We start from the raw sequence: 12,568 nt of genomic DNA, 5'->3' as shown, positions 1-12,568 counted from the left end.
CATTGTGGTGTGTTAGCATAATCAGCCAGGACGCCCAGCCTGAGGCAGCTTCGGTTTCCAGTGCAGCAAATGGCTCTCCATCTAAGGCCCGGTGGGCTCAGTGAGGAGTACACGTGAGAACTATCCCAGGAGACTGTAATCCAAAACACTAAAAGCCATTCCAGGTTTCAGAAAATTTAAGGTGATTTACCTATCAGGACCAGTTCTTCTGGTGACCTCAAGTTCTGCAGAGTAAGGAAAGGTCCTTCTATTTAACCATTTGCTAACTCCTGGTCTCTAAAATCACAGTCCATTAGGTGCTGAGTGCTTTTTCATGGAATGTTAAACAGTCCAGTAAACTCCTAGGACTACTCTTAAAAATAGGTAAAGGGTCTTGATGCTTCTAAAATAATAAATCCAGTTTTCCTATTCCACACAGCTTTAAATGGGGCTGTGTCTTTTTAAATTTGCATATATTTGAAAAACATTTCTCAAAATATTTTATCTTAAAGCATTGAGGAAAATGAGGATACAAACAGAAATTTGTAAAAATACATCTTTTAATAACATCAAGAAGTACAGTACAGTTTTATCGAGGTTTTACATTGCAGCTTACAACAAACAATTGTCTATTACAGTGAATATTTACAAGTAAAGTAAACTTAGGGTTCTTTCCACCCATGGTTGGATAAACCAAATCTGGTGCATCATACCACATTTAAGGTTGCTTTTCAAGATGGCTGCTATAAAAGGCCCTTAACATTAATAGCTTTTAACAACAAAAAAAGATCCCCCCTCATAATGATGGCCTGATGAGTGCTCAAAATTACAAAAGAGAATCGAATTGCTTTCCTTTAATGGCTTTGAAGAATAGCTACTGAGAGCAAATCTGAAATATTAAAGACAAAAAGGGAAACAGCTGTTTCTTTTGTCTAGTGAATCTACAATAAATACTGATTTAAGGCTACAAATTATGAAAAGAATCCAAAAGACTCTTATAGAAAAAGGTTTCCTCTTGTTTATATTTATGATCCCTGGACTAAAAACTGGCTGAGTCTACTTTTCTTTAACATTGTTTATACAAAGTACAGGGGGATGGTGGAATTCTTGACACTTCTGGAGAAAGTTAGTGAGGGGACTGAAATTAATTAGCAAAGGGGGAAATTAATATTAATCTCAAAATTCTACCTGCCATTGTCTTGGAATGATCAAGACTCAGCTCAATCTCAGAAGAGTTAAAAGGAATAGAACTGGAGGAAATCAGGAGCTGTAACTAAAAACCCATGCTTTCTCCTGGTGGCATTTAGAAATTACAGACCTGGATTTACTGCTATATATACAGAAACTAGTGTTGGAATTAGGGGGGAAAAAGTACCACTCACATCCACAGAAGTACCAGAATCATACTCAGGTTTGCAAAGAGGCATACGAATCTGTTTACCATGCAACTAGCTGTTTGTGGAATGTTAAAACAGTCCAGTAATGGTTAATGGTTAATAGAACAAAATCCTTATGAACACAGTACTGATGTGTAGTAAATTACACCAATTAAGCAGCTCAAATTCACAAGGGTAAAGACCCAATATCCCTGAATTTCTAAGCATTCGTCTCATTGTTAACATGGTTTCATCTAAATGTTAGCCCATTCGAAGAGATTTTAAATACTCCCTCTTCTCTGATACATCACCGCCATACTTTCAGAGGTGAAAAGTAAATATTTAATTTCTCTACTGCTTTTGCCCATTCTCATGATCTTACATAGTGTTATTACAGTGTCTAGGCTAAGGGAGGTGCTCTAAGGGGTCCAATGAATTGAATTTCTAGGTTCCAGAATATTGCTGGCACTACACAATAAGCTTGTCAAGCAGAAAGCCTTGTCTCTGGTTGCAACATATTCCTGGATCAATGGATGAGGAGTTAAGACGAGCTATCAATGAAGTCAGACTGGTCCCTAATTGTCAGATAATAGTTTGACCTTCTCTACCAAAATTTCTTCGTGAATGGGACAAGGTCTCCTACTTTTCATGTATCCTCTAGAGCAGCGGTTGCCAACCAGTGGTCCGCGGACCACTGGTTATCCGTGAGATCCGAAAGTTGGCGACTGCTGCTCTAGAGCACCTATTAAAGTGTTGGGCAAAGACATATGTTCAAGGAAGTACTCAGTGATGGGGACAGGAACTGATTCAAGAGTGAATGCGGTCATGGTGAAGCTATACTTCACGCATCACTCAAAAGGTAGTCATGATAGTGAATCTCTGACGTTTGTCACTGAAGAGCAGATGCTTGTACCCTGCCACTGCCTCAAAGAGAACAAACCACTTGGGCCTCTATATTTTTTTCCTCTTAGTCACTAAGAGATTATATATGGGCATGAGTACCACTTAGTGGGTGATACCTGTACAACAAGGATTTTCTTCCTCAAAGGAAGCACCACTCCATCTCATGGCACATTTTAACTCCAAGAATATAATTTATAGAATCATTAACTCTTAAAATTGTTAAATGTTGTCCATATTAATAGACACTTAAAATGTTTGGCTTATTTTCTCTGATATCACTTAAAATATATATATTTTTTAAACATTGGCACGAGGTAGAAGGAACTCACAAAAGAAAGTAATCTTCAAAATACCGAACTCTATCCAATGTAATTAGCCCCAAGAGAGAACTAAGGAAAGTCACAGCCTTAAGCTGGTAGTCTGACTACTGTAAAGATCTTAATTACCATTACCTGAAAGAAATTTCTCATATTTGAAATTGCTCTTTTTTTTTTTTTCTTACTGGCTTAAGGTATTATAGAAACAGGACAAGACACATTCTGAAATATTTGTAAAGATCACATACAACAGCTTCTCTTAGCCATCATGTTTTACACTGCCATGTTGCTCTAAATCACCTCAATTGAGACACGGGTCCTTTCCACTTGAATTACTGATCAGATATCAATATAGAGGTTAAAAATTCTCCTAGCATAAGGAGCAAGATAAAAGAACGATTCACATTTAAAATAGTGTACTTTTCATAAAACTAGCAGCACTTCATTCTACTAGGACATACAAATTTGGTTTGATAGACTGGTCAGAAACAAAGGAAAATGTATATTGGTCCAAAACAGCTCCTTGTACAAGGGAAATGTGAGGCTAAAAGTTTTCTTCAACAACTATCTCTCCATTAGGTGTTGTGTGAAACTACTGGAATGTCGATTTCAATGGCAGAGAGGCGGGAGCGTGCTGAATAGGGCTGTGAGTAAGTATGCATACTGGGAGGATGGGAGTACAGTGGTTGCCAGAAAGGAGAAGGCAAAGATTTGCATGCACAATACCAAATAAACAGTAGAAGGGAAGTCATAAACAGGCCCCCAGCACTAGCGATTGTGACATACACTGCATAGTCAAATGTAAAGACTGGCTCGAACTTCCTGTTCAGATGGGTGTTGTAAAAGAAGACCCAGATGGATGGGGAGAGGCTCACAGTACCTGCCAGGAAAAACAGCAGCCCGGCCACCAGGTGGCAGCCTGCACTATTGACCAGACACTTGGCCAGTTTGATGTTGGGCACAGGGGAGGACCTGAAAGCCGTGTTACACATTCCAATCAGGCAGAGCAGCAGGGCACCCACTGCGATCAGGATGCTGAGGGGCAGAACAAACTGGAGGACCCGCAGGTCCAGCTGGTCAACTGATGAGTACCAAGCAGTGTCGTACATCAGGCAGTCACTGCTCCCGTCGTATCGGGCACACTTCACCCACAGGCCTGTGTAAACAGTCAGGTTCTTCTCATTTCTGTTGAATGTGATCAGTCGCAATTTTCTCCAGTTGGGAAGCAGAGTCCCCGCAAAGAGGCCTGCTACCGAGGCGATGCCACACAGGAAGGAGAGCACTGTGGCTGCATGGACGTCCCGACAGCCCATGGCAGGCAGGCAGGCTTGCGCAGTACTGTCGGTCAGACTAGGGGGTGACACACAGAGGACAAATCATGAGGGGACAACAAGAGCAGAGTAGAAAAGATGGGGCTGATTGGCAACATAACTAACGATGTCACTGAGAAGAGGAATTTTGTCCCTGCAGCCTCTACATGTACAAAAAAATGTTTATAAATACCTGTGCGTGAGACAGCATAGGTGCACACACACACTGGGTCATGTAGCAACTAAAGTCTTCAGACATGAGTATTTTCTTCATAGCGAAACACAGGAACCACCAAATTAATTTCAAATTCTCTTAACATCACATCTGAAATTCTCTTGGTTGTCAATAATCACTCAACATACATATTTTAAGTTATTTTCATGCACCAGGCACTCAAATATATAGGGTCAGGCACTCAGCAACCACCACCTACAAATACCACAGATTCAGTCTCAAGTGCTCAGGCAAATGTAAAATGAGACTAGCAGAGAGAAGAGGTGAAGGTGGCTCATAAAAGTCCAAGGTGTAGGGAAAGAAGGACTACAGGACAGCAGAGTGGTTGGGGGCAGATGAGGAGGCGGACTGCTTGGGTTCTCATCCCCACCTCCACACTTACTAGCCGAGTGACCTACTTCTCTGTGCCTCATTTTTCTCATCTGTAAAATGTGAAGAATAACAGAGCCTATCCCACAGAATTGTTCTAAGTATTTAATGAGTTAATATAATGTCAAGAGCTTAAAAACAGGTCTGGCACATTCTAAGTGTGAGGCAAATGTTAATTACTTCTCAGTGACCAGCTCAATGCTTGGCATACCACAGCAGTTGAAAAGTTTGAAACTCACTCTCCAAACACCACTTAAATATATTCTCTGCCTTCTACCATGTCCCCTAACTTTAATAAGGCAGCACATTTACTTCTTTTAGTCAGATCATGACGAAGCGAAAAGGTTGAGAATATTCTTACTTCTGTATACAGTACAGGTTTAGAGAATCCATCATCCTTTTCAGAGTCACATATGATCTGCTGAGATGATGAAGTAACATTTCAGAAGTTCAGGGGTCAGAAAGAAGAGCGTGACCAAAATGCTATGAAACTGGGTTAAGACTTGACTAAATGTGTTCAAATGGAAGGCCCAATGCTTTGTAGAAAACAATGTATATTTAATCTAATCATGCAATCTAGGAATAATTTTAGTAGCAGAAATCATAGGTAAGTGTGTACACATTCCTATACACACATAGAAGTATACAATATAAGTCAGAGCTTAAGCACTAGTGACCATTTTTTAAAGTCCTCAAGTTAAACATAATGAGTTCCAAGTTTCTCCATTAATATTAGTTTACTACTTATTTGTCATGTTGCTTTCTGTCAATATTACCAGAAGTAACAATTGTTTAAGAAAATGTTATGGATGAAACAAAACAAAGGAATTAATAGTCCTTAGTTTTTTCATGCAAACTTGGGGGAAAAACTGTCTTGACTAAATTTAGCAAACAACCACCTTGGTCCAGCAATGGAAACTCTGGTGCAGGTTTGAGAATATTTATACTGGAAAAGGTGACTCGACTAATGAAATCAGGGGTCCTTATGTCTTTGAGTAAATTTAGGTGTAAATCCTACCTCTAGAAACCATTATATATATATATATATATATATATTTATTCACCCCTCAGAGACCTAGCCTTTTCACAGGGCCTGAACCTCCAGCAGGCTAAAGATAACATCTTGACGTAAGTTATATTGCAGCTCCTAAGTCCTAAGGTGGAACGACCCCCCGGCTACTTTCCTAAGAACCAGATAAAAGGACACCAGTACAAACCTCAGAACTGTCCTCAAGACCTCACAAAGTGATTTATTACCCTTAGCTCACTTCCAACCAATCAGCTCCCAGCACAATCCCGAACCTCCTAACCCATGGTGTCTTGTGATTTTGCCCTATATAATTTGTAACCTACATGCCACTGGGGAGTTTGAGCTTTTGAGCATTAAATTCCCATTCTTCTAGGCGGCACCATTCATAATAAAACAGCCAATATTTCTCCACTACAATTCTTAGTGTCAAATGTTTGGCTCTGCTAGCACCAGGTAGACAAAAATCTTTCTTTCCCTTTCAATAAGACTAATGTCAAGCTCCAGAATTCAGCTTCCTGTTGGTTTTGCTCATTCACATGTCTCCCCCACACACTGTAAGCAGCTTGCACAGTGCCTGGCACACAGATCATTCGAGGAATATTTGAAGAAAAGTGTACTGGGCCCTGTTCCAAGACCATAGTACCCACAAAAGTAGGCTATCAATAATGCAGAATTGAACAAGAAAGCAGCCATTGCAAAGCAATCATTCAATGAACGAGTATTTACTGAGTATCTAGCATATGCAAAACAGTGTTAGGCCTGGAAGAACACTGTGGCCACTAAGATCGGACATTGCCCCAATATGTTAACAGACTGGAGGGAAAGAATATGCTGTTTCATAAGAACTCAAAATTCTGATAGTGAATCAGTTGCATGATTACTATATACCAAGCGATTATTGTTAGGTATTAAGTAACACGAACCAATACGGTACGTGTTTATAAAAATGTATTATCTAGGGTTGGGGAAAGACTGAGCAATGAAAGACAATGATGATTTGATCAAAGTTGTGAAGACATAAGAAAAAGGATCCCTCTGTTTCTTTCAAAGCTTTAGAACTCCTTCAGATAACCTAGTCAGAGTCCTAACCCAATCACAATTCCTTGCTTTCAGAGGTAGGGTTCAGATACTTGGAGTATCAATGTTAACTGAGATTTCTCCAAACTGCCCTGTACCACTGGTTCCTACAATGCAAATGGAATGAGAAACAAGGTCAGGAAGAACGAGTTTATGATTAATAAATAAGTTCCTGTATTTCTTAGTGTACAGACTATCAAATGACACTAATGAACAGAGGTGGTTCAATATTTATTTCAGTATAAAGTGTGTTCAAATGTATCCTGCATCAAATCAATACAAGTGATACACCAGTTCCCTGAACTTGCTTTTGCTGAAGCATTCTTAGCTAAGATCATAGAGATTACCTAAAAGTCCTATGTACAAAGCCAAGAAGGATACAGCATTTTTCAGAGGGAAAATACTACTAACCTCAATTCTTTAGCTGAATTTCAACCTCAGTGCTGGAATTAATGTCCTTTCTTTGGCCACTTTACCTTTTATGCCATTCTTAACTCCATATACATATGATTTGATGTATATTCCACTAGAGGGATGAAGTAACACTTTATAGGGATAGTTGGGAGAAGGAATGTGTTTAGTGATTTAAAATGGAAAGATAATGCTGACTCTCGGGTGAAGATTTGTTTGTACTAAGGGTAAAAAGACCTCCCACTTTTGTGCTGTGCTCCAACTAATTTTGAATCAAGAATAATTTTTTTCAAATGCAAATCAGATCATTTCACTACATTTGTTACCATTCAGTTACTTCCTATTTCACTCAGAATAAAATTTTTAAGTTTTCAAATCCCACCATCTGGTTCCTGCCAAATTCTCAATCTCCTTAAGTGTCACTCTCCCACCTTACACACTATCTTTTATCGTCTATATAGCTATACTGCTTTTCTTTTCACTTCTCAAATTTTCCACTTTTTAATTTGGCTAAGGTCTTTTCCTCATGCTATTCTTTCTTCTAGAGCTTCCGTAATCTCATCCTATTCTTTGCTTAGTTTCCTGGCCCTAACCCTGGCCTCCCTCCCTTATCTTTAATCTTCCCCATGCCCCTGGTCAGATGCTCTGGAAGCACCTTTGTGCATTTTCTTTAATAAGCAACTGTGCTTATTAATTCCTTGTTCAGTATTTATCTTTCCCAACAGACTGTGAATTCCAGGAGGACAGAGAGCCTACTGTTTTATTCACTGTGTCCAACACTGGCTCATAGAAAGCACTCAATTATTGTTACATGAATGAACAAACAAACAAATGAAAGGTCCATCTCTGTATGGTCAGAATTCAAAGAGAAATTATGAATTTGCTCTATTAACAACACCCCACTCATTCATACCCTGTGTTCTGAAGCCTCCAAGCTGCTTCTAGACATGTCCCTGCTTTCCACTCTTTATTGGCAAAGTCTCTCTCATTTTTTAAAAAACAAAAATTCATTTTCTTCCCCTAGAAACTTCCCAAGAAAAATGAGACCATTCCCAGGTATTTACATACAAACTATGCTCCTATAAATATCTAAGTTTGGCAACACTGATTAAGTTATACAGTGGTTTGGGAGTCAGTGAATGATGACTGTGTGTGTTGTTTATGTTTTCAACTTAATAAGTATGTTACACATTGGATATACCCCTCTTCATTAAGAGTGGTTAATATATCAAATTAATGTTTGCTTATCAAAGCTAAATAATTTATTATATTTATATTTATATTTTCTTTTTAAAACAGCAATGGGGGGAAATAAACCTCTTTTTTTTTTTTTTTTAACTGTTATGAACCTGCAAACAGGCCCAGGCTAGGAAGGTGGTTATTTTTTTTTTTTTTAATATATTTTATTGGTTTTTTACAGAGAGGAAGGAAGAGGGATAGAGAGTTAGAAACATCGATGAGAGAGAAACATCGATCAGCTGCCTCCTGCACACCTCCTACTGGGGATGTGCCCGCAACCAAGGTACATGCCCTTGACCAGAATCGAACCTGGGACCCTTCAGTCCGCAGGCCGACGCTTTATCCACTGAGCCAAACCGGTTAGGGCTACATTAATTCTTGATGGTAACAGCTGTAGTCCTTTCTACTAATTTGGGTTTTCTTAGAAACTTGTAGTTTATCAATCATTGCACTCACAAGGGAGGTCTGTCCTATATTTTGCTGAACAAGAGAAAAATGTCATCTGACATATGGTAGCAAAAAAAAAGAGAAATGTAATCAAAGGATGTACTTACTCTTTGAGGTACTTGATAGTTCTAAAACAACTTTAATCAATTTAGAAGAAATATATGCACATCTGAACAAAGAGTAGAAATGATCTTGGCCTAAAGAAATAGGAAAAAATGCCCCAAATTAATACAATATCTTTTAAAAACTCAATTGGATTCACATGGAATTAGGAAAAATAACTAGCAATCATCTAAAACCAATGAAATGTTACATCAAAAAAGGTGGGCAGCAAGTTTTTTTAAAAGGCAGTTTATTCTTAAACTTACACATATGTAACATACAGAAGAAAAATTAACTCTGTGAAGACAGGAGAAATAAGAATGAAAATCACTTTACTGTCATGGCAATCAACTATCAACATTTGATAAATTTTTTAGAGATCATTTTCATAACTATGGTGAAAGAATAAAGAGGGCTGAGGAAATACTGTGCAGTTAGTTGTCTGGAAAGTAAATGAAATTCATTATGCCCGACTTGCATGGCTCAGTGGTTGAGCATCGACTTATGAACGGGAAGGTCATTCCCCGCCCCTCACCAGGGCACAGGCCTGGGGTAAGGGATTGGGCAGTGTGCAGGAGGCAGCCACTCAATATTCTCTCATCATTGATGTTTCCATCTCTCTCTCCCCCTCTGATATCAGTAAAAGTGAAAAATAAATTATGTGTCTTTTATGCCTTTAAAAATATATATATTTTATTGATTTTTTTACAGAGAGGAAGGGAGAGGGAGAGGGATAGAGTTAGAAACATGGATCAGCTGCCTCCTGCTCACTCCCTACTGGGGATGTGCCCGAAACCAAGGTACATGCCCTTGACCGGAATCGAACCTGGGACCCTTCAGTCCGCAGGCCGAGCTCTATCCACTGAGCCAAACCGGTTAGGGCTCTTTTAGGCCTTTTTAATGGCTACTGACGACAAAACTAGGCAAAGCTGATCTGCACTGTGCTTCCTAAAATCTGCAACTAGAACACTTTTTCTGAGTTTACAGTTCCACTAACGGCTCAACCTGCCATTGAAATGTTTCCATTTATCTTTCTTAAGCATCAGCAATTTCTTTTTCAAATACTATTTATCTCAATAGGTAGGATGAGAATGAAAACTTGTAAACGCCTGATAACTTCCCGAATTAAGAGTTTATCACTAGCCCGATTATGATCATTACATAGAATGTTGTCCCACGCAGTCTGCACCGAAGAGATTTCAATCAAATTATTTTTATTTTCTAAATGTATGTTTCTTGAGCTGGTAGCAAGAAGAGTTGCTCACTCCAACGTCAAGGGAGATAATTTTACAATAAAAAGCACACCCTGGGACCCCTGAGCAATTATTTTTTGTGCGGTCACCAGGCCTGGGCTGGGACAGAACTTGGGCTTCAGAGGAAAGCCAACAAGCTTCCAGGGCCCTCCCCCCACCCCCTTTCGCTCCCTCCGAGCTGCGCCCCGAGGAACATCGGAGCTGGCAGAAAGAGAAGCGAAGAAAAAAGCTTCCCAGAGCCAATGGGGAGACCGCAACAGTGACGACGGTACCGCGCTCAGCACAAGCCCATCCCCGCAACCGCGAGTGGGCTTGCACGGCGAGCAGGTCATCATTACACAACCAGCAGCAGCTGGGGAGTCAAAAATAGCACCTTGCAGACGCTCGGAGCACCGCCCGCGGCCCGAGCCGCGAGCCCTGCGCTGCTCCCGCAAGACACTCCGACGTCTCCATACTCCCGGGTACGAAGTACATGTTTAAAGCTTTATCAAATACCTCTCCTCACTCAGTTTTCATGCCCACGAATGTGGTCAACATTTTTCAGTGTCCCTGATTCCTTGTGAGTTACTCCCAATTTTACACAAAATCCTCAACTACATACGCAAAAGACCCCAGAAATCGGACCATTCTTCACACCTACCTGTGTCTCACATCCAAGGCATCTCACTCGCCCACACCGAAGAGCCGTGGAAAGAATCTCCCTCCTCAGCGTCCCAGGAAGTGCGTTCCCGGCGAACGCCCCGGAGGCTTCTGGGAGCCTGCTCAGGTTCTCCCGCTGCCCGTAACAGGAGTGACTACAATTCCCAGAATCCACTGAGCCGCGGGCCGCAGCGACATCCTGAGGCCACCTCCCCCGCCCCTTCTCGCACCTACCCTATTCCTCTCGCACCTTCAGTCCATCCAGATTTGGGTTGTAAGTCTTAAAAAAATTTTTTTTAATAAAAAACTTAAATGGAAAAAAAAAAAACTAAAGGTAATTTTGAGTTGGATACCCACGTAAATATTTCCGACTAAATGTGATTTATCTGTAAGGTTTGTTAACAAAACATCTTTACGTTTTTCCCCTCCAAGTATTTACCAAGGCACGAAGTGGAAAAGAGCTCAAACTGTATAATTTATTTTGAAAATGTTCAAAGGTACAGAGAATTTAAATAGTACAACGAACACTCATATACTTACCTTCTATATTCAACAATTATCAACATTTGCCACATTTACCTTATTTCCATTTACTGTGTGTGATCATTTGAAAGTAGTAGGCATCATGACCCTTCATCATTTTTTAATCTAATTAGTCTTATATACTAGTAAGACTTTTGAATCCTTTATATTCTATTCACTAATACAGGATTTCAATTTATTACCTATCATAGTGGTCGACACTCAACCACTGAGCAACACCAGCCAGGCTGCACTGGTTAAATTTTGTATTTTACCATGAACATGTATATTTTACAATAAAACTCATTAAGAAAAATGTCCAATTTATAAATATTTTTGAAACTCAGAAATTATAATCTGAAGAATAAATTTATGATTGAAAATATTGTTTAAAGTTTGCACTTCCTATTTTATTTTCTCTCTACTAAAATGTGAAAGTAGACAATGAAAAAGACTAGGCCATAAAAAAATGAGTCATACACCAATCAGCTCCAAAGTAAGAAAAAATACTCTTATACTTAAAAAAGGAAATGTTCAAACAGCGAGGATGTGGAGAAAAAGGAGCCCTAGTACACCCCTGGTGGTAATGCAGACTGGTACAGCCGCTGTGGAAAACAGTATGGAATTTCCTAAAAAAATTAAATATGGAACTGCCATTTGACCCAGCAATCCCACTCCTGGGAATATATCCTAAAAATTATGAAACACCCATCAGAAAGAATATGTGCACACCTATATTCATAGCAGCATTATTTACAATAGCCAAGATCTGGAAATAGCCAAAGTGCTATAGATGAGTGGATAAAAAAGCTACAGTACATTTACACAGTGGAATATTATGCAGCTGTAAAAAAATAATCTCTTACCCTTTGAGACAGCATGGATGGACCTGGAAATTATTATGGTAAGTGAAGTAAACAAGTGAAAGAAAGACAAATAGCACATGATCTCATTTATATATGGAATCTAATGAGTAAAATAAACTGATGAACAAAATAAGTCCAGAGACATGTAAGCATGAAACGGATTGACGAGGGAAGGGGGCTAGGGGCAGTGGGAAGAACTTATATGCATATATGCACAGCCCCTGGACACAGCCAATAGTGCAGTGAAGGCCTGGGGTGGGACAGAAGCTGGGTGGAGGTATGAAATGGGAGACATCTGTAATACTCTCCACAATAAAAATAAATTTAAGCCCAGTGCATGGCTCAGTGGTTGAGAACTGACCCAGGAACCAAGAGGTCACCAGTTCAATTCCTAGTCAGGGCACATGCCCAGTTTGCAAGTTTGATCCCCAGTGGAGGGTGTGCAGGAGTCAGCCAATCTATGATTCTCCCTCTCTCTGAAATCAATAAAATA

General features: G+C 39.7%; 1 protein-coding gene across 1 annotated transcript; it reads right to left on the bottom strand.

The window, feature by feature from the left end:
- Window positions 1-530: 530 nt before the first annotated feature.
- CLDN12 (claudin 12) lies at window positions 531-10,799 on the bottom strand. Its single transcript, XM_080663159.1, has 3 exons — window positions 10,689-10,799; window positions 8,801-8,890; window positions 531-3,925 (listed from the first exon to the last, which is right to left on the bottom strand). Exon 3 carries the CDS (start codon window positions 3,886-3,888, stop codon window positions 3,151-3,153), a length of 738 nt encoding a protein of 245 aa, XP_080519285.1. The 5' UTR covers window positions 3,889-3,925; window positions 8,801-8,890; window positions 10,689-10,799; the 3' UTR covers window positions 531-3,150.
- Between the last annotated feature and the right edge of the window lie 1,769 nt (window positions 10,800-12,568).

This window comes from Plecotus auritus (genome assembly GCF_963455305.1).
Source record: "Plecotus auritus genome assembly, chromosome: 4".
NCBI lineage: Eukaryota > Metazoa > Chordata > Mammalia > Chiroptera > Vespertilionidae > Plecotus > Plecotus auritus.
Note: the sequence above shows the minus strand (reverse complement) of the source record. Positions and strands in the feature narration are given on the sequence as shown.